Source organism: Zingiber officinale, chromosome 11B, assembly GCF_018446385.1.
Source record: "Zingiber officinale cultivar Zhangliang chromosome 11B, Zo_v1.1, whole genome shotgun sequence".
NCBI classification, from domain to species: Eukaryota; Viridiplantae; Streptophyta; class Magnoliopsida; order Zingiberales; family Zingiberaceae; genus Zingiber; species Zingiber officinale.
In genome coordinates this window covers 65,509,243-65,531,160 of record NC_056007.1, presented here as the reverse complement: position 1 = coordinate 65,531,160, position 21,918 = coordinate 65,509,243, and the positions used below count along the sequence as shown (strand labels likewise).

General features: G+C 39.2%; 1 protein-coding gene across 1 annotated transcript; it reads left to right on the top strand.

Annotated features, from left to right (window-relative positions):
• The first annotated feature begins 1,166 nt into the window (after window positions 1-1,166).
• LOC122035155 (uncharacterized monothiol glutaredoxin ycf64-like) lies at window positions 1,167-21,132 on the top strand. Its single transcript, XM_042594549.1, has 4 exons — window positions 1,167-1,482; window positions 1,636-1,908; window positions 3,256-3,345; window positions 20,910-21,132. The coding sequence occupies exons 1-3, from the start codon at window positions 1,254-1,256 to the stop codon at window positions 3,309-3,311; spliced, it is 558 nt and encodes a 185-aa protein (XP_042450483.1). The 5' UTR covers window positions 1,167-1,253; the 3' UTR covers window positions 3,312-3,345; window positions 20,910-21,132.
• Window positions 21,133-21,918: the final 786 nt, after the last annotated feature.

Below are 21,918 nucleotides of genomic sequence, written 5' to 3'. Positions count from 1 at the left end.
GAGTAGCAACCAACAGGTTGTTCTTGAGGTTGGCGAGGATATGGAAGCTTCACAATGAGAGCGACGGTGAGGGGCGAGCGACGCGGTAAGGGACGGCTTCGGAGAGGGATTGTGGCTGCTAGAGGTCGACTAGAGGAATGGTGAGGGTGAAACTTTTCTTCCCCCCCTAGGTTCGCTACGGAGCTTTGACGAGAGACCACGGGAACACCAAGGGGAGATGAAGGCAAACACAGGCAAGAGGAATTGTGAGAGTGAAGTTTTGCTTCCCTAGCTTCACTGCATTAGCTTCGTTGCGAAGCTTCACTGCCAAGGGAAGAGGGCATCACACAAATGCGATAAGGGGAGAGGATGACGAGCGTCGTGGTGAGGGGAGAGGACTTGCCGCGGTGAGGTGACAAGTACAGAGGAAACGTTTCCGCTGCCCTAGCTTCGCTATGGAGCTTTGACGAGAGACTATAGAGCAGTGTTACAAAAAGAAAAGGAATCGTGATGCCACGTAGACTTGACAATAGGACAGTCATGCACAAGCGCATTCTTTAAGTCCCATAGCATAAGAGGTTGTTATTTAAAAAACGATTATATATATATATATATATATATATATATATATATATATATATATATATATATATATATATATATATATATATATATATATATATATATATATATATATATATTGGATAATACTTACTAATAATATATTTTAATAATTCTTTTGATGAGAGGATCTCTAGGACCATTTTTTTTGTGGTTCAGGGGATGTGCCACTCGTATTTACGGTTGGATCGCGATCGTAATCCGGTCGCAAATAGTTACGATCCCTTCTTAAATTCATCGTCCCCACCAGGTTATAATTTTTGTTCGGAGCGAGCGGCCAGAAGGACTCCGATGGTGGATAAGTGGCCAGGTTACTGGGCCGCAAGCGAGGATGTCCTCTGGACAACCTCTGACCGCCCACTCCGAACAAAAACTATAATATGATAGGGACGATGAATCCAAGATGAAATCACAATTATTTTTCGATCATAGCCCCGATCTAATCACAAATACAAATGATATATCTCATAGATCATAAAAAGTGATCTAAAAGATGATTTGTTTTTTTTTTTTTTGGGAGCGGGCGAACCAAACGGGTGGACCTTGGCATAAATTCAGTGAAGGCCCATTTACCTTTGTCATCACACTACCATCGCAAAGTGGGGTTTCGTCCATTCTCAGCTCCGCCGCCTCCTCTCCTCGTGCCGACGACGATGGCCACCATTGCTGCTGCCGTCTCTGCTCGAACTCTCATGACCTTGCTCGCTCGTCGCTCTTATTGGACAGCCAACACCGCCGCGAGGGCTCTAGCGGTCTCTTTCCAAGCCCCTACCCTTCCGAACTCGTCTCTCTTCAAAAGGAGTGCTGCTACACTCGTCGCCCAGCCAGTTCGGTTACCGTTCAAGAATCATGCGTCCTCCCTCTCAGCTCGATACTTCTCCGGTAACATCTCGGTTATCCATCTCGTCGGAGTTTTGACCTATGATATGTCAATGAAAGTTTAATTCAAATCGATTAGTTTTTTTTCCCTCTAAATTTGTTATATATTACTAGAAAACGCAACTTGTTGAATGGCCTATTTAATCTTTGCTTCAGCGCTGAGTCCTGAGATGAAGTTGACACTAGATAAGTTGATTCAGTCCCACAAGGTCCTGCTTTTCATGAAAGGAACCAAAGATTTTCCTCAGTGCGGTTTCTCGAACGCTGTTCTGCAAATATTAAAGACGTTGAACGTACCCTTTGAGACAGTGAACATACTCGGAGATGATACTTCTCTGCGTGAGGGGATGAAGGCATACTCCAGCTGGCCAACTTTTCCCCAACTCTACATTGATGGAGAGTTCTACGGTGGCTGTGATATTACTGTTGGTAAATACTACATAGCCTATCACATCAAACTCTTGATAGTTTCAGCTTGTCATTTTTCATTATCTTCAATAATATGATGACTATTTAATTAAACATAAGTTTCATGTTGGAAGTTGCTGCAACTATTTTTTTTTCTTGATAATGTCAAGGATATAGCAAATTACCCATTTTTTATAGTTTATGCTCTCCTGAACATAAGTGAAAGTGCTACTCACCTTTCAATCTTTTCAGCATGCTATAATGGACACCGTTACTTGTGCCCACGGCCTTTGCTGAATGAAGAAAGAGATATTCTATCAATTTATACCATTGACATGATTGTGGTTTCAGGTTCTACTGGACCCTGATTGAAGGTGTAACACATCCTTTCAATATTCCTAGTATTATGTCCATGGATCATGGCCTTTGCTGATTGAAGGATGAGATATGCTAATGGACTGTATAAATTAATAGAAATTATCTTTGGTGCTGCTGGCCCATCCTCTTTTCTCTATGCTAATCTTAGCATAATATAAGATTGTTGGCCCCACTCCTTAACTCTTCCATAATTATCATAGGAAGATTGCCTAGAAGGAAGAAACAGAATTGAACCTGACCTAGAATATTAATTGATCATAAGCAGAATATATATTATCCATAATAATTGCTTAATTCGTACTTGCTACTCAATCCTTTTCACTCATGTTTCGACGTGCCCTTGCTTCATCAGGGTAAGGTACCATTTCTTCTATAGTTAAGTTGAAAAGATCTGATAGATGTAATTTGTGAGGATCTAATAGTTGAAAAAATGCCTTCTAGTTTTATCAGTAGAAATACATATATGAGCTTCAGTTCTGCTAAATATTATTTGGTTCCACATAGTTGATCAAATAATTATGGCCTATTTTAAAGAATTTTGAAGATAATGCTAGGATATTTAAATCCGGTCAAATAAACCATAAAATTAATCATGCACACAGTGATAGAGAGTTAAATATAAAATAAATCATGCACAAGAGTAATAAAGTTAATAATTAGAACCTAATCAGATGTGCGTTGGACGCTTTCTGGACTCAATTGAAGATGCCACTCCTAGATACAGTCGGAATTCCTTCTCGTGTTCGTGACTGTGGTGAGATGATGAATCTCTTTCAATCTTGCACAGTAAGAAATGGGAAAAAAAGGATTTTGTTGTATTGTTTATGAAGGAAACTGAAATATAATTAACTAAAATTTTACTCGCCTTTATGTTCTATATTGTTTTTAACTTCTACTTCTATGATGATGCAATATTCCAATTTTGTAGTTTGCTACTGTGTCAACTTTTACTTGCTGATGTTTCTGTTTCTTGAAATTACCGTGAAACAGAAAAATTCAAGAGTGGGGAGTTGCAGGAACGATTAGAGAAAGCATTGTCTTCTTGATGGTTTTTCATCTTCGGATAATTTTGATATTCTGGTAATTAAATTATTTGATCACCATCTAATTCCGTTTCAACTGGCTTTTCAGATATATCTATCTATAGTCTTCTTCATTACAACATTAACCTGAATTCGGAAACCTATCCCGAGCCTTGGTGCAACGGTAAAGTTGTTGCCGTGTGACCAAGAGGTCATCGGTTCGAGTCTCGGAAACAACTTCTTGCAAAGTAAAGGAAAAAGTAAAGTAAAACTGCGTACAATAGACCCTTTCCTGGACTTGTATTGGTGGGAGCTTCGTACACCGAGCTACCCTTTTTATCTTGTTATTTTGCTATCTCTGATATCACACTGAGAATCTTGTTTTTCATGTTGCTGATCAATGAGAATTTAGTGTAACCTTATTTTTCTAAGCTTATGCATGAAGCTCCTAACCTTTTGTTTGTTTGGATAAGTTATAATAGTTATGTTTCAGCAATAGTGATTATGCATTACTGTCACTGAAACATAGCTCTTTTGGATAATGTTGCATAGAGGAGGAAACGCAAGACTAGACATATAATATATTTCCAACCATGTAAAACATTTAAAGCGTTCATAGAGGCACCTGTGTCTAGATAATATATCCTAACCTAGATAAATGAAGCTGGGTTTTAACTAGAAGAAGCTAATTGACGACGGTTTAGTTAGTTGAAAGGGATATATGCATTGGACATTTATGTATCTTAGAGATCCATGTTTACAAACATGTATGGTCCTTGCTTGCCGGTACACAAGTAGAAAAATGCAAGGCTCAGCATCATTAAGATCTGAGGGTTTCCATAGTCCAGTGACCTAACAGAGAGCAATCAAGCCCGATACATTAAAAATAAGGCAGCCAACCATGTCTTTCAAATGCACCTCGTAACAGGTCTGGACCAGTTAGGTCCTTTTCCTAAGCTTTATCTTAATGTTGAGCTTCTGCACATCACCAGCGAAGATGACCTGCAATTTCTTGAAGCATAAGAGTGTCAACCATATAATAGAAAATATCAAGAAGTCCATTTGATAAGGACTATGACAATTTAGTTAGGAAAATCCTAATGGAGCTCCACTGCCATGTAGTTTAGGTTGAGAGTAAAGATACGAGTGAAGTAAACAATGCTTTCAAAGATACAGCTGACAGGATACTGCCCATGTTAAAATCCAAGGAAGAAGCTGTCAATTGAAACATTCTCTGTGTATCCTTTTCCTCACAGCAATCATATAAATCAGGAACCGATTGCTTAAAGAAATTTGCCCGTACAAAGGACATGGAGGTGTTTGATGAAGCCACTTGTAAGATGCTCATCACTCAGAAAACTGCACACCCTCGTTAGGCTACACTAGGTAAAAGACCACATGATGGTGATGCGATTTAGCTCTTGTCGGGTTCAACAAGTGTAGGAGAAATAAAAACTCCTTAATACATGCTCCTAAGGTAGGGAAGAGTAGTGTAGGTCCCACTACCATTTCTAAAGATATGATCAATTGCGTGTATACAGATTTACAATACCAAGTCTATTGGAATCGTCACAGGGGGAGTGCCACTCACTGGCACAACAAAAACATTTTTTTCATTGATCTTTTCTTGCAATATTAGATCAAAATAGAAATAACTACTAGGATGAAAGTTTTGTTTGTACCATTGTGGCTGTCACACAAAGTTTGCTCGTCCACGAGATTAAGGTTGTCGTATAGCATAAAAGTTTTAACATCTATAAAAGGATGAGGGAGGCGTTGTCACAACAATGACATGATGGCGGTGCCAAAGTGGTTGGTGTCAATTCTGAAGCAGAGAGAGGTTAAGGTTTAGAAATAACTTCATTATAAATCTGATCTAAGACCATCAATTTCTAGAGGTGGTTCATATCTAATCTTGACTATCAAAATGGATACAATTAGTTGAGATTAATTAGAAACTAATTTCTTTTAACTAATTATTTGAAAATCTAAAAGAATCTTCTCGAGTTTTACAACTCATGTAAAATTAATTAATAATTTAGAATCTTTTAAAATTCAATTGGAAATTTAATTAACTGTTAAATAATTTTTAATTTGATCCTTTAATTATAATTGCACAATTAATTAACTAGTTAATTAGGATAACTAACTCTTAATTATCCATGTGTCCTCCCTTAAGCCTATATGCATCGCATGCTAAGAGTTTGAGTCTTATGCATGTGACTCTACAAACTTCTAGATATAGTAGCAATCTTGTATGAAAAGCTATTTTATCCTTTTAGATACAGAAATCTTGATTAACATTTAGCAAGGCAACAAAAATACACCAATCTGAAAGTGGCGATTTTCACAAAAGTCCTTATGTAGCACTATTACCATATAACATAGTCCCTTTATTATCTTATTTCACAACATGCTCTTAGAGGCTAGCGCGTGAGGTGCTGCCAACTTAAGGTCTGAGGTTCGAATTTTGGCATAGCCAAGGTAAATGTCTCCCTCATGTGCCAATCACTATTCTAAGGGCTAGTAGCCACCCGTGATTTACCTCCTCCGTGTTGGTACTGGGACGGGTTGGCGGGGGTGCTGGGGGCGAGCGTAATCATCTTTTGCCAACTTAAATCAACATTTGTCTTATTAGGATTCAATACAACCGTTACCCATTTACAAAACGCCACTGGAGAACTCACTCTTCCCAACTAGTTTTCACTATGCATCCAACGCCCAATGGTGTGATAATAGTAATCTCAAATTTAAGGACTGTTAGAATATTGTAAACATAATAACTAGGGGTATTATTGTAATTGTACTGTATATCCTTCTCTATATAAGTCAATAACTCCGTGGTGTCTAATACACGGTTTTCTCTTAACATGGTATCAGAGCCAAATCCTAATTTTTCCGCTGCCGCCACCAATTCCTACCGCCATTAGTCACGCCTGGACGGGAGAAAATCTCTCCCGATCCCTCTTCTCCCTCTCGTGGCGTCTCTTTCCCGATCGCGAGCACAAGCCGCCGTTGCTCTTCCTTTTGAATATCCTTGCGTCGTAGTATCCTTGTGCCGCAACAAACCCTAAATTTTCCAACACCGCAGCAAACCCTTAATTCTCATGCAGTCCGACGACAGAGAGAAACTCCGTGCCTATCTCCGAGGTGTTGCGACGTCGCCGAAGAGTCGAGCTGCTGCCCTTTTTCACCGAGCTGATCAATGGCTATCTCCAGCACTCCAAAGCCGGATATTTCGATCTTTACCAACCACATCACTGCACCACTCTCCTTCGAGCAGTTGGATGGTAAGAACTACTCCTCTTGGGCCTCTCACATTGAGCTTTGGCTTGTTGGACAGAGTTATGAGACACATCTCTCTCAAACCGAAGAGGATGTTCAAGTCGTCGATCGTCCTCTATGGAAAAAGGTTGACGCCCAGTTGTGTTACATTATCCGAGCCACCATGCATTCATCTCTTAAGGATGTCTTCCGCACTCACAAAATCTGTAAAGATGTTTGGAGACAGGTTCAACAACTCTTTACAAACACCTCTTGGTGACTCTATCAAGTTTGTGAAGATCTCATGAGCATCCTCAGTGCCCATCAAATTAAGGATTCAATGTCAACTTATTTGGGTTCGGTCTCTAGCCTTCTTTGTGACTACAATGAACTACTTCCACCTGTGGCCACTCCTGTTGCAGAGCTTGAAAATCGGAAAAAGTTTTTATGTCTTTGGCTTTATATGGTCTGCCCTCAGATTATTCTCATGTTCGTGATCAGATCCTGTGCAGCCCGAGGTTACCATAGACAGTGCCTGGGCGACTCTCCTCCGTGTCCCTGATAAAGTCTTGACGTTGCCTCCTTCCGTTCCTAGTGACTCGCCAGCTTTGGTCTCTCGAAACAACAACAGACCTCCACCTCGTAAGGGTGGCAAAGGACATCCTTGGTGTGATCACTGCCATCGACCAGGACACACGATTGATAAGTGTTAGAGTCTACATGGTCGACCTCCTCGCGCTGCTCAGGTCGTTCAGAGTTCTGTCGCTTCTTCGGCTTCCGCTGCGCAACCGCCATTGGATCCGACCCCACAACCTTCCTATAATGACTTTCTGAAATGGTTTGAGGATCGTCAGGCTTCTGATTCCACTGCTGTTGTTGCACGTAATTCCTTTGCTGGCATATCTTGCTCTTCAGGTCCTTGGGTTCTTGATTCTGGGCCACTGATCATATCACTAGTAATAAATCTCTATTTTCTTCTCTCACTACTTCTGGTTCTTTACCAATTGTTACCATGGCCAATGGTTCCCAAATTGAGTTTAAGGGTATTGATATTGTTCATCCTTCTCCGTCTCTTTCCATTCATAATATTCTTTATGTTCCCGGAGCTCCCTTTAATCTATTGTCAATAAGTCAACTTACTCGATCTCTTGATTGTGTTATTTCTTTTACTAAAATGCATGTTTCCTTACAGGACTGGAGTACGGGAAGGATGATTGGCTTCGGATGTGAGTCTCATGGACTTTATCGGCTTCAACAACCCTCTCTTGTTGGTTCGGCGGTGACATCTCCACTTCTTATTCATGCCCAGTTGGGACATCCAGGTCTTGATAAGTTGAAACAATTACATCCTAGTCTTTCTCACTTAGAGTCTTTGTCTTGTGAGTCGTGTCAGTTAGGTAAGCATGTTCGTAGTTTTTTTTTCCTCGCACTGTGAGTCGGGCTGCACCCCCCTTTGCTTTGGTTCATTATGATGTTTGGGGTCTGAGTCGTGTTTCTTCTACATTGGGATCACGATATTTTGTTATTTTTATAGACGATTTTTTCCGTTGTACATGGTTATATCTGATGAAGGAACGTTCAGAATTATTTTCTATTTTTCAATCTTTTTTTCATGAAATCAAAACTCAGTTTGGTATTTCTCTTCGAACTTTGCAAAGTGATAATGCACGCGAGTATCTTTTTACTTAGTTTTGTCCCTTCTTGGTATCTCATGGTGTACTGCATCGCACGTCTTGCCCTCATACCCCTCAACAAAATGAGGTTGCAGAACGCAAGAATCATCATCTCCTTGAGACCACTCAGACTCTTCTCTATTCTCATGTTCCTCATCATTTTTGGGGTGATGTCGTACTTACTGCGTGTTATCTCATCAATCGTATGCCTTCCTCCATTCTCCAGGGTAAAATACCTCATCATATCCTCTACCCTCATCATACTCTTTATTCTTTACCATATCGGGTCTTTGGTTCTATATGTTTTACTCATGATCTTGATCCTAGCATTGATAAACTCTCTCCCTAGTCTCATAAGTGTGTTTTCCTTGGGTACCCACGGTCTCATAAAGGGTACAAGTGTTATTCCCCTAGTCTTCGTCGGTACTTTATCTCTGCTAATGTCACATTCTTTGATTCAGTTTCATTTTTTGGGCTTCCCGCTTCTCAGTCCGAGGTTTCTCCCTCTCCACCTGCACCAGTGACTATCTTTTGTCCTCCGGAGGTGCCTCTATCATCCCCAGCCTCGTCTCCTCCTTTGCAGGTTTATCAGCATCGTCCTCGTCCTGCTTTGCCGTCGACCGATCCTGACACTGCCGTGGACACATCTTTGGAGCCAAGTTCTTCGCCATTTCCTCCGGTCCCATCTCTTGACTCTGATATTCCTATTGTACTTCGAAAGGGTATGAGCTCCACTCGTAATCCTTCTCCTCACTATGTTTCTTTGAGTTATCGTCTTTCTCCTTCCTATTATTCTTGTCTTTCTTCCTTGCCGTCTATTTCTCTTCCTAAGACTTCAGGTAATGCCTTTGCCCATCTAGGATGGAAACAGGTTATGCTCGATGAAATTTGTGCATTACAGAGTAGTGGAACTTGGGACCTCGTTCCTCTACTACCTGGGAAATTAGTTGTTGGTTGTCGATGGGTGTATACGGTGAAGGTTGGTCCAGACGGTATGGTTGACAGCCTTTAGGCGCGTCTCGTCGCTAAAGGCTATACTCAGATCTTCGGATTGGATTATGGGGATACTTTTTCTCCTATTGCCAAGATGTCTTTTGTACGCCTATTCTTGTCAATTGTCGCGATTCGCTATTGGCCTCTTTATCAGTTGGACATCAAAAATGCATTCTTACATGGTGATCTGCTCAAGGAAGTCTACATGGAGCAATCTCCGTGTTTTGTTGCTTAGGGGGAGTCTTCTGGTCTTGTATGTCGTCTGCGGAAATCTTTATATGGCCTCAAGCAATCACCTAGAGCATGGTTCGGTAGATTTAGTACTGTAATTCAACAGTTTGGCATGATTCGAAGCGAGGCTGATCATTCTGTCTTTTATCGCCACTTATTTACAGGTTGCATCTACGTAGTGGTTTATGTTGATGATATTGTTATCACAGGTAGTGATCATCTTGAGATTTCGCAGGTGAAACAACATATTTTTAAACATTTCCAGACAAAAACCTCGGCAAACTCAAATATTTCTTGGGGATAGCTGTAGCACAGTCTAAACAGGGGATCGTCATATCCCAAAGGAAGTATGCAATGGATATTTTGGAAGAAACATGAATGTTAAACTCAAAGACAGTCGACAATCCTATAGATCATAATGCCAAGCTCCTGCCAAATCAGGGGGAGCCTCTTCCAGATCCTGAATGGTACAAGCGATTAGTAGGAAAACTAAGCTACCTTAATATTACTTGTCCGGATATCTCATTTGCGGTAAGTGTAGTAAGTCAGTTTCTCAACTCTCCATGCAAAGAAAATTGGAATGCTGTAACTCGCATATTCGATATATCAGAGGTGCACCAGGAAAGGGTCTTTTGTATGCAGACAAAGGACATACTCGAGTCATAGGGTACTCTGATGCAGATTAGGCAGGATCTCCCATTGATAGAAGGTCCACTTTTGAATTTTGTATATTTGTCGGAGGTAATCTTGTTTCTTGGAAAAGCAAAAAGCTGAATGTTGTGGCAAGATCCAGTGCAGAGGCAGAGTATCGGGTTATGATCATAATTAGTCAAGAGCTTATATGACTAAAATGGTTGCTTCAGGAACTTAGGTTTGGGGAGGTTACACAAATGTCACTTATGTGTGACAATCAGGCTGCCATGCATATTGCCTCGAACCCAGTTTTTCATGAGAGGACAAAGCATATTGAAGTTGATTGTTACTTTGTTAGAGAGAAAATCATATCAGGAGAAATATCTACTAGTTTTGTCAACTCACATGATCAACTAGCAGATATATTCACTAAGTCACTGAGAGATTCCCAAATTAACTACATATGTAACAAGCTAGGTGCATATGATCTACATTCTTCAACTTGAGGGGGAGTGTTAGAATATTGTAAATATAATAACTAGGGGTATTATTGTAATTATACTCTATATCCTTCTCTATATAAGTCAATAACTCCGTGGTGTCTAATACACGATTTTCTCTTAACAAGGACTAATTGTGCTCATCTACACAAGTCCTCTATAGGTACTTGATAACTTACTACATAGTTCTCATGGCAAGTTGTCGAATGGGTTGTTCTCTAAATCCTACCTGTGTACTTTCTAAATATCACTATTTTTTTTGTAGATGTGAGATGCTTTACTACTGCTATACATAGCAGAAACATAGTACATACTAATCATACCATAAAGTCAATTTTCTATCTCGAAATCATTATGCCTAGAGTCATTTCAATAATTGCACCTCATGCTTTAGGATCATTCCACATCTTACTCTATCTATTACTAAAGCAGCAATGCTATTAGCACATTTTGTTATAATTTATCAGGTACATAAGTTATTTTTTTAAGTAATATTGCAATTATATTTTCTAGTAATTACCTTTATAATTTGATTGTCTCTAGAGCACTAATACCAACAAAACCTCCGAGCTATCTTTACTTTCTGACAAACTAGATTCCAAGAAGCCAAACATGATACCATAAAAATTCCTCTTGATCCGGTCAATTTCTTCATTAATCCAAGAGGTTAACGAGTTATGTAGCATGGATACTTTGACTTTTTTTTGAAATATCGGACACGGATATGATATGAATACAGATACGGTACGCAAATACGCGTATCGGATACGATAAAAAATGTGTCATGGACTTTTTTGAGCTTTGACCATGCAGATACGTTTTGGACACGACTAGGAAACGTTTTTCTGGATACGTTTTGGCAAAATTATAAATATTTAAAATTTTTAGGGGTTAATTGAAAAAACTTGAAAATTTCTAGGATTAATTGGAAAATAATTAATAAAAATGAATTGGGTTGTGGGCTTTTAAACCCTAAACGCTAACCCTTTTATGCTTGCCTCTCATCATACTCGCGACATCGACGTCGACGCACATGTAAGCCCTAAATTATTGTTTTTGATTTCTGCTCCACTCCTCTAAAGTGCTTAAATCCTAATCATTTTGTTAAAAAGATTTGATTTAGAAATTTGAATATAAGCCCTAATCGTTCAATCTCCTTTTTCTTCTTTTTGGCTTTCAATTTTTTTGATGAACAATATCTAAAAGTCTCGGTTTTAATCATCTTTCATGATCTTGCATGCCTCTGTGCTTGCCACTCATTCTCGGTTTTGATCATCTTTTATCTATTTACTATTTATAGTTTTGTTTTGTTATTTCGGCTATTTTGCAATGGAAAATTTTCAAAGGAGAGTTTATAGGAGGATGTAGATGATTATTCTCCTTTGTAGAAATTTGTAACCAAGATTGAAAAGGGTGCTGGATGAGGAAATGTTACTTGGTCATGTAACATATGTATTAAAGTATGCAAGGGATCTTACTCGAGGGTGAAAGCACACCTATTAAAACTCAAAAGGCTATGGAATTGTTGGTTGTGTGGCTGTTACAATAAATCAAATAAAGCATATTTAATAACTAGTGGATGACGCTGAATTGAGAAGAATGCTAAATCGAAAGAAGTTCAATTGCCTTCATTATCTACATCATCAAACATGGCTTCAAAATCCTCATGCAGTAGTCCTTTTCCTTGCAAAGTAATGATCCAAGATCAACAAAGAAGAGGAAAGGAACACTTGGCCCTCTTGAAAAAGCTTTTAATTTGAATGCTAGCGATGAACTTCACTCTGAAATTGCAAGGTTGTTTTACACGGGGATTATCTTTCAATATTGCTAGAAATCCTCATTATATTCGTGCTTTTAGTATGACTACTCAACGAACGATTTCGGGTTATCTTCCACTTGGATACAATTTGTTGAGAACTACACTTCTTCAAAGAGAAAAAGCTTATATTGAAAAGTTGTTGGCCCTAACAAAAGCCGCTTGGAAACAAAAGAGTGTTAGTATAAAGGTTTCATCTCTAAGTTGCTAATTGATGCCATAAATAAAGTGGGGCATCAAAATGTTGTACAAGTGTTCACTGATAATGCTCTCGTATGCAAATCCACAGGGTTACTTGTTGAGGCAAAGTACTCACACATATTTTAGACACCTTGTGTTGTGCATATTCTAAAACTTGCTTTGAAGAATTTTTACACTCCGATTGACTTTGTACAAAACAAAGAAGCCTTTGAAGAGTGCAAGTGGATAGCAGAAGTATCAAATGATGATTCGATGATCAAGAATTTTCTAATGACTCATAATATGAGATTATCGATGTTCAACGATAATTCTAGCTTGAAGATGCTTTCACTGGCAGAGACTCGATTTGCTTCCACAATCATTATACTTAAAAGGTTCAGACAAATCAAGAAATATTTTGAAAATATGGTGATTAGTGAAAGATGGGATCTATACAAGGAGGATGATGTAGTGAAGGCGTAGTGAAGTACAACATATTGGATGATCAATTTTGGGAAAAGATTGATTATATTCTTTCTTTCACAAGTCCAATTTATGTGATGCTTAAGAAAGCAGACATTGATCAACCGTGTCTTCATTTAATATATGACTGGTGGGATGGAATGATAGAGAAGATTAGGGTTGCTATCTCGAAGGTGCCTCCGCCTCACAGTGGAGATTCAAACTTTTATGAGATTGTTCATGATATTTTGGTAGAGTGATGGAATAAAAGCAATACACCTCTGCATTGTTTGACACATTCTTTGAATCTGAGATAAAACTCTAAAAAATTTTAACTAAGTTTTAGGCTTTTAAAAAATTATAAATATTAGTTCATATTTAATTATCAATCTTTTTATATAGATATTATAGCAATGAGTGGCTCCAAGAATCTCCCAATCGTCATCCTCCACATAGGGACATCGAAGTTTTAAGGGAAAGGAAAAAGTGCATTGACAGATATTACTCATCTTCATCATAATGAAGAAGTGTCAATGAGGAGTTTGCCTCTTTTTTAGCAGCCAGTGATGGTTTTTCTGATAATGATGCAATGTGTGATCGAGGTTTGATGTCTCCAACTAAGTGGTGGGTTATCCATGGTGCTTCCATACCAACTCTTCAAAGTTTAGCTTTAAAGTTATTTGGGCAACCTTCTTCTTCTTGTTGTGAGAAAAATTAGAGCACCTACTGTAGGACCGTTGCTGCCGGCTAGAGGGGGGGGGGGGGTTGGATAGCCTGCAAAAATAAGACAACCCTTTCTCGAACTCTCAACAGTACGCTTGTATAAAATTGAAGCAGTAAATAAAAAGCAGAAAGAAAGAGGCAGAAGGTTTTTACTTAGTTACGACCAAGGAGGTTGTTAATCCAAGGAATGTGGCACTAGTATCTCCTTCAGGTGGAGAAGCCTCTTACAACAGTGAAAACGTAAAATAGAGAAGCTAATCTAGAACAGTAGCGTACAAGTGTTGGAAATGGAATACACTGAGTTGATGAAAAGCTTCTGGACCAAGGCTATATTTATAGCCTTGGTCGGGGCGCTTGGAAGGGTTCCGGGCGCCCTGGGGGGATAAATTTTATCCCCCAACGTTCAGATCGAGTTAAAGCTCGATCTGGTCAAAAACTCACTTCCGGGCGCCCCGGATGCTTAGTCAACTCCAGTTGACTTTCGTCCGGATCCTCTGCTCCAGATCCGCTTGATTGGGTGATCTCTGCTATCCGGAATAGGGCTCACCCAAACCCAAGTTCCGGTCTTCTCGAGCGGGCTTTCCTTCGGCTTCTCGTCCCTCGGAATCGCCGCGTGTTCCCTTCTCGTCCGCCGGCGTACTCATTCACAGTCTTCGTCCCTCGGACGCACCGCGTGTCGTCCTTCTCGCTAGCTGCGTCTCTTGCTCCCCGAGCAATCTTCCGCTCCGGTTTTCGTCCCTCGGAACCACCGCGCGCTTCCTTCTCGTCCGCTGGTGTACTCTTCCGCAGCGCCTCGTCCCTCGGACGCACCGCGTGCCGTCCTTCTCGCTGGTTGCATCTTCCGCTCGACTACCTGTGCTCCTAAGCTCCTGCACACTAGGTTAAAAACAAACAGGACCTAACTTAACTTGTTGATCACACCAAAACAATCTCCCCCTTTTTGGTGTGATCAACCCAAGTTAAGCTAGGGTTAAAAAACAAAAGATATAAAATAAACTAAATTTGCAATTAAGTGCAAAAAATAACACAAGTTAAAATTTAGTTAAAATTTTGGTCTCCCTCCCCCTAGACTTATATTTTTCCTTCTCCCCCTTTGATCACAAAAAAAAAAGAGGTTCCAAGAAAAACAATCTAAGGGTTAAAGATTTTGAAAAAAACATTTCTAAGTCAAAAAATTCTAAGTTTTAAAAAAGTGAAAAAGTTTTTCTACATAATTAAAGAAGAAATTTCTAGTTTTAGGAAAAGGTTTTTAATTAGAAAAAAAATGATTTTTTTTTTAAGAAAAAAAATCTAAGTAAAAATATTTTTGAAATAGCAAAAATTTCTAACTTAAGTCTTTGAGAATTTTTAAGAAAATTTTTCTAAGTAAAAAAATTGACTTAGTCAATTTTACAAAAAATTTTCTAAGTAAGTAAATTTCTAAATTGAAAAAATGTTTTGAATAACCTTTTTAAAGCATTAATTAATTCTTGTATTAATGCTTTATTAGTAAGTTAATTAAACATTTATTTCAATATTTTGGCTTCTAGGTCGTGGCGAGGCACTAGACCTTCTTGGTTATTGGAGCAACAACCACTTCCTTGACAAAGCCTCATAGAGAAATTCTTTGTTTAATTTTCTCACTTAAAGCGCTAATTTTAATTTTAAAGTTTTAATTTAAGTATGATTTAGGAACCCAATATAGGTTCCAACCCACTGGATTAATTAAAAAGTTTTTAGGGACATTTTCTTGAAATGTTCCTAATTTGTCCAGGGTGATATTTAAAGTATCAATTTAAATTATTAGATCTTCTAAAATTGGTTTTAGATGGACATGTATGGTTTTTTAAGTTTTCTACTTGAATTTTCAAATTTTGAATTTCTAACTTCAATTTTTCATTTTCTAGTTTTGATTTATCTAACATTTCTAATGGGCAAGATTTAGCTAATATTCCTTTTAAATTTTAATTTTTTTTTTCTAACTTGCAGCAGTCTTTAGTTAGTAATTTAACAAATTTAAAAAGTTTATCGGGAGGAAGTGAACGTACCTGACTTACCTTGTCGATTTCGTTGTCCGTGTCTCCCCCTGAACTGCTGCTTTCTTCCGACAAAGCTCCCCCTTTATCGATGCTTTCGATGCTCATCTCGGAGGAACTTGAATCGCAGTCGTCGTCTTGATGACTCGCCATCAGTGCGAGTCCGGAGAATGCTTCGACTTCCGATTCGGACGACGTATCGTCCCACGTCGCTTTTAGGGCCTTGCGCTTTTGAACATGCTTTTTACCTTTATCTTTATCCTTGTTCTTTAGCTTAGGGCAGTTGTCCTTGACGTGCCCTTCTTCGTCGCAATGGTAGCAGCGAATCGTTCTTTTCTTTCTACCCTGGTTAGTTTTTCTAGAATTGTATAACTTCTTAAATCGTCTTACCATCATTACTATTTCCTCGTCGTTGAGAGAAGATTCCGACTCAGGTTCGTCTCTCGATGCTTTGAGGGTGATGTTGTTCTTGGGCTCCTTCGAACCTGCACATCTTGATTCGTGCACTTCAAATGTCGAGAAAAATTCTTCTAAAGATATTTTTTCTAGGTCTTTTGAAATATAAAAGGCATCTACTAGTGATGCCCATTTTGAATTTCTCGGAAAGGAATTTAAAGCGTACTTGAGCGAATCTCGGTTACTTACCTCTTCTCTGAGATTCGAAAGTCCGGTGATGAGCTCCTGTATCCTCGAGTGTAGATGTGCAATTGTTTCACCTTCTTCAAGACGGAGGTTGGTGAGCTGGTTGCGAAGTAAGTCCCGTCTCGCAAGCTTGTCTTCGGATGTTCCTTCGAGTAGTTCAAGGAACTTCTCCCAAAGCTCCTTTGTCGAGTTGTTGGTGCCGACACGGTTGACTTCTTGTGGCGGAAGTACGCTTAGCAGATGGAATTCTGCTTTCTTGTTTGCCACGTAGTTGGCCTGCTCTTTCTTCGTCTATTGATATTTTACTTTGCTTCGGGAGCTTTAAAACCGAGTTCCATTGTTAATAATAAATTGAAATCAGTACCGAAAAATACCTCCATACGCTTCTTCCAGCTTGCAAAGTCCCCCTCGAATTTTGGCGGGTAGATGTTAGATCCGGCCATCTCGTTGCTTCGTTCGGCGGTTAGTCCTCCTGAAACGTCTCGGCTCTAATACCACTTGTAGGACCGTTGCGGCCGGCTAGAAGGGGGGTTGGATAGCTTGCAAAAATAAGACAGTCCTTTCTCGAACTCTCAACAGTACACTTGTATAGAATTGAAGCAGTAAATAAAAAGCAGAAAGAAAGAGGTAGAAGGGTTTTACTTGGTTACAACCAAGGAGATTGTTAATCCAAGGAATGTAGCACTAGTATCTCTTTCAGGCGGAGAAGCCTCTTACAGCAGTGAAAGCGTAAAATAGAGAAGCTAATCTATAACAGTAGTGTACAAGTGTTGGAAATGGAATGCACTGAGTTGATGAAAAACTTTTGGACCAAGACTATATTTATAGCCTTGTCGGGGCGCCTGGAAGGGTTCCGGGCGCCCTGGGAGGATAAATTTTATCCCCCAACGTTCAGATCGAGTCAAAGCTCGATCTGGTCAAAAACTCACTTCTGGGCGCCTGGAAGGGTTCCGGGCGCCCCGGACAGTTCCGGGCGCCCCGGATGCTTAGTCAACTCCAGTTGACTTTCGTCCGGGTCCTCTGCTCCGGATCTGCTTGATTGGGTGATTTCTGCTATCCGGAATAGGGCTCATCCGAACCCTCGGACGCACAGCGTACCGTCCTTCTCGCTAGCTGCGTCTCTTGCTCCCCGAGCAATCTTCCGCTCTGGCTTTCGTCCCTCGGAACCACCGCGCGCTTCCTTCTCGTCCGCCGGTGTACTCTTCCGCAACGCCTCGTCCCTCGGACGCACCATGTGCCGTCCTTCTCGCTGGCTGCGTCTTCCGCTCGACTACCTGTGCTCCTAAGCTCCTGCACACTTAGACACTAGGTTAGAAACAAACAGGACCTAACTTAACTTGTTGATCACACCAAAATAACCTTGGGGTTCCAACACCTACAATTTCATCCACTCATTCAAGAAAAACAAAATAACACCACAACAAGCGGAAGATTTGGTGTATGTTCACTCCAATCTACATTATAGTCAAGGAGAAAGTAAGATGTGGGATGTTGGAGTGAATGCATTTAATTCCATGGATATGGAGGGTGCTGCTTTTCTTGAAATTGTCAATTTATCTTTTGATAAACCTAAATTAGAGTTCGTCTTATTTATTAATGAAGGAAGTGTTGGTGATGAGACCGATATGGATGTTTGATTTCTTTTTACTTGTTTAAGATGGATTTGATGTTTTATATTTTGTACTTAAGATATTATGATTGATGAAATCTGACTTTCCATCTCTCTCTCTCTCTCTCTCTCTCTCTCTATATATATATATATATGTTTTATGTGTCCAAGAAGAAAAAAGGATGTCCCCTCGGATGAGTCTAGTGGCTAGCGCATGAGGTGTTGCCACCATGAGGTCTGGGGTTCGAATCTCAGCAAAGCCGAGGTAAATGCCTCCTTTATGTGCTAGTTACTATTCCAAAGGCTAGTAGTCGTCCGTGATTTACCTCTTTCGTGTTGACCCTGGGACAGATTAGCGGGAGGGTTGGGGGCGAACATATTCGCCTCTTGCCACCAAGAAGAAAAAAGGATGAGAAAAAACATATGCTAGTGGTCAAGCCTAATGGCAATCTCATCAAGTATCCTGTCCCAATAATCTCTATTTAGCTGATCTCCAAGCTGAACTGCAAAATGAGGGATAGGTAATGTTGAATTGGAACAACCAAAGGCCCCAACTAAAGTTTCACTTCTATTTTGAGTCTTCCCAAGGTATGTGAGGGCAGGTTTTACAGATTGATACATAACCTGCTCAATAATAAGAAAGTGGAGATGACAGGTCTTGCTTCTGGCCTTGGAGAACAAGAGCATCATATCATATTTGAACTCTTGAGAAGAGCCCCTTCTTCGGACACTAGACAATTTTCTAGGCATCTGTAATGAGAATGAAGAAGTATGGTGATTGGTGATTACCTTAGCTGATGCTTTTGCCACCAAAAAAAAAAAAAAAAAAATCAATTTCCAGTAACATAATCTGGAAGCTGCGTACCTAGTTGGTCAAGAATTTGTGAGATCTGAGAAATCCATACCGTGTGATGATTATTTAGTTGAAGAACATGAAAAGGAGCATTCCAATTTACATTTTCACTAATTATTTTCATAGTTCAGTTTAATTGTAACAAGTTTCCTTCTTTTTACATCTGTTGCACACACAAAATTGTTCTGGCCCTTCTTCCCTTAACGGAAGCAAACTGACAGTCACTCGTGAACAAAGAGTAACTTTTCGTAGATAGTCATTTATTCATGAGAAACTTCACCGTCAGTTGCTTCAAAGAATTAGGCCTAAACTGAGACAGATGAGTTGCACATTCAACCTTGGAAATGAGGGAGATGCATAGCTTAAATGATCAAATTCTGCTTCCCTGCTATGAGAAGAAGAAGAAAAATAAATAAATAAAGACATAGAAGGTCTGGTTTGATGCATTACCAGGAGGCCAATAAGAATTTGTTCAGCCGTGGGATTTAAACTTAAGAGCTTAGTGGAATACAAGATTTCAAGTTTGGTGAAAAGGAGCAAAGCAGAGTTCCCCTTCCTTCAGGATTTGGTGACTGAAAGCAGGATGCTATTGAGATCCCATGATATTCCTAAAGTGAACTGTAAAAATTTGAGCTCCATTGGCAAATGAGAGGTCCTCCAATGGAGCCTCCATTGCCGCACTGGTTGCTAGGTGACAGAAGATGGAAGTTGCAGGAGAAATTGCCACTTTAAACTATCTCTTCTACATTGCCAATAGTTGACTTTGCTCAAGTGGTCACAAGTCAAATGACCCTTCCCTAACATTTGAAAGTGGGCCCAGGTAATCATACTGCTAGCTTTTTGGTCGCCATTTGAGGAGAGGAAGAACGAGAGAGGAAGAACGAGGACTGCATGACAATATAGATTGAGGAGAATAGGAATGGCTGTCATAACCCCACACCACGATGTTAGCGTGGCTATGGAAAGGAGGAGGCTCCTTGGAGCTGATGGGGAATTGGTAAAGCAGATGCTGAAAAGAGGTAGCAACCCCTGTAAATTGAACCTCGATTGTCAGGTGGAGCAGAGTTAGAGAACCAAAAAGGTAGCCCGGTGCACGAAGTTCTTGCTATGCGGGGTCCCGGGGAAGGATCTATCATATACAGTCTTACTCTGCTTTTTGCAAGAGGCTGTTTCCAAGATTTGAACCCCGTGACTTTTTGATCACAAAGCAACAACTTTACTTTGCGCCAGAGTTAGAGAACCAATCACCTTGAAAATGTCCCTTGTGCTATCAATTGCCCAGCTAGCAACCAAGTAACCATGGAAGCTGCTGAACGTGCCATAGGCTTCACTTCCTAGCTGAATCTTGAAAAATAAATTCTATAACACTGTTGGTTCTTTCACTTATCTTGTGTACTTTTGATAGAATTAGATCGAAGGTTCTCATTTTATATGAGATTTATTTATTTTCATTTTTGTTCGTTTCTGACCAATGTGGCAAAAATAGACGTAGGAATGGATGAGTTAAAACCCTCATTTGCTATTTTCTTCCATTTAAAGCAAGAGAAATGAATCATTTTATCTATTTTTTTTTCATTTTATTTCTCTTATCTTCATCCAAGTATTTAATAAAGACCACTGATTACTGTTAAGGATGGATTTACTTGCTTGGGAAATTAAGAGAGGGTTTGGGGTGAGAGAATGAAAACTCACAAAATTACAAGTAGAGACTTTCATCACTTGTGTATATTTTTTTATTTCTTCCCCTCCGTCTCTATCTTTCCATACATTTATTCAAGTAAATTCACTGTAAAGCCTGTTTAGTCTTTCAATTCCTTTCAACGTTTCATCCTTCTTTCGTGAAGGATCGTACAAGTAAATGCATTGTAGAGCTTCTTTCGTGAATATTTTTAATTGTTTCTTAGTCTTATTTTTTCCCGTCTTATTTCTCTAAGATCTAAGTGCATGCTCACATTTAAGCAATAGATGATGCTTTATTTTGAATCATTGTTACTCTGTCTCACAATCCTTTGTATGTCCTTGTGGCAGGGACTGGACAAACATGTAAAAGGGTTTCAGGAGCAAGTTGCTTTTGCTTGTCATTTATAGTGATCGTTCAATAATGCTAGATTTTCACTAATTTTATCGAGTTGTGCACTGTATCTTTTACATGTTTTAGGTGGATCAAACTGCTCTGTTGGATCATTTCTACTGGAATAGTTATTGAGAGACTTGTATGCAGATGAATGAATTTTGCACATAAAGTATATAACTGAACCATGTAAAATGTGAAGAAGACGAAAAAAAAAACTGATAAAAGACGAATCTATGAATTTTACATGATTCAATAAAATTATTTAATTTACAGTTGAAGGAAATGATTTTTATCACTTTTTGTAGCAATATAATGACTTAAGGATGAAAAATCAGAAAATACACAAATTCGCCTTGACTTGTCGGAGTGTTCATGGAATTCGAAATTTTCAAATCGTAGCTAAGTAATTTGGGGGGTGAATCCTCTAGTATGTAAAAGTTGGATTAATTCATGATCTAGTCTTTATATTGATGGGGGACAATAATCCTTCATCTGTTAACAAGTAAGGACGTGAGGATTATTACTTTCCATCAATCCTCTTGTCTTGATTTAGGAGCGGACCAGGACAAAAGGACCAGAGGATCCGGTCCTAGTAATTTGCTATCACTTTTCCTAATTACTGCTAACGTAAATAGTACTGAACTATTTATGTATTCGGATTTATGTACCGAATTGTTTGTATTGTTTGTGATGACAAAAAGTGAAGTCTAACCGAGTGTCTTTACACAGGACACGAGATAACTAAAAATAGTATTTAGGATTTATGTACCGAAATATCAATCTTAGTTGAGCTAATCCTTGATTTATCTGGACATTGGTACTCTTTGCTTTTTTTATCTAATATTTTTGAAAAATAAAAATCCTTTAGTTTTATTATCATTAAAAAGTCCATTCTATTAAAAAAATATATTCAAAGGATTCTTCATAATTTTAAAATATCTTTTCAAGTATTCTTGTAATAAT

Bases quoted from the DNA above. Each gene is read 5' to 3' on its own strand.
- LOC122035155 (XM_042594549.1), top strand. From the start codon at position 1,254: ATGGCCACCATTGCTGCTGCCGTCTCTGCTCGAACTCTCATGACCTTG. The intron at 1,483-1,635 runs GTAACATCTCGG...TCTTTGCTTCAG, and splicing joins CTCAGCTCGATACTTCTCCG to CGCTGAGTCCTGAGATGAAG. The intron at 1,909-3,255 runs GTAAATACTACA...ACCGTGAAACAG, and splicing joins TGGCTGTGATATTACTGTTG to AAAAATTCAAGAGTGGGGAG.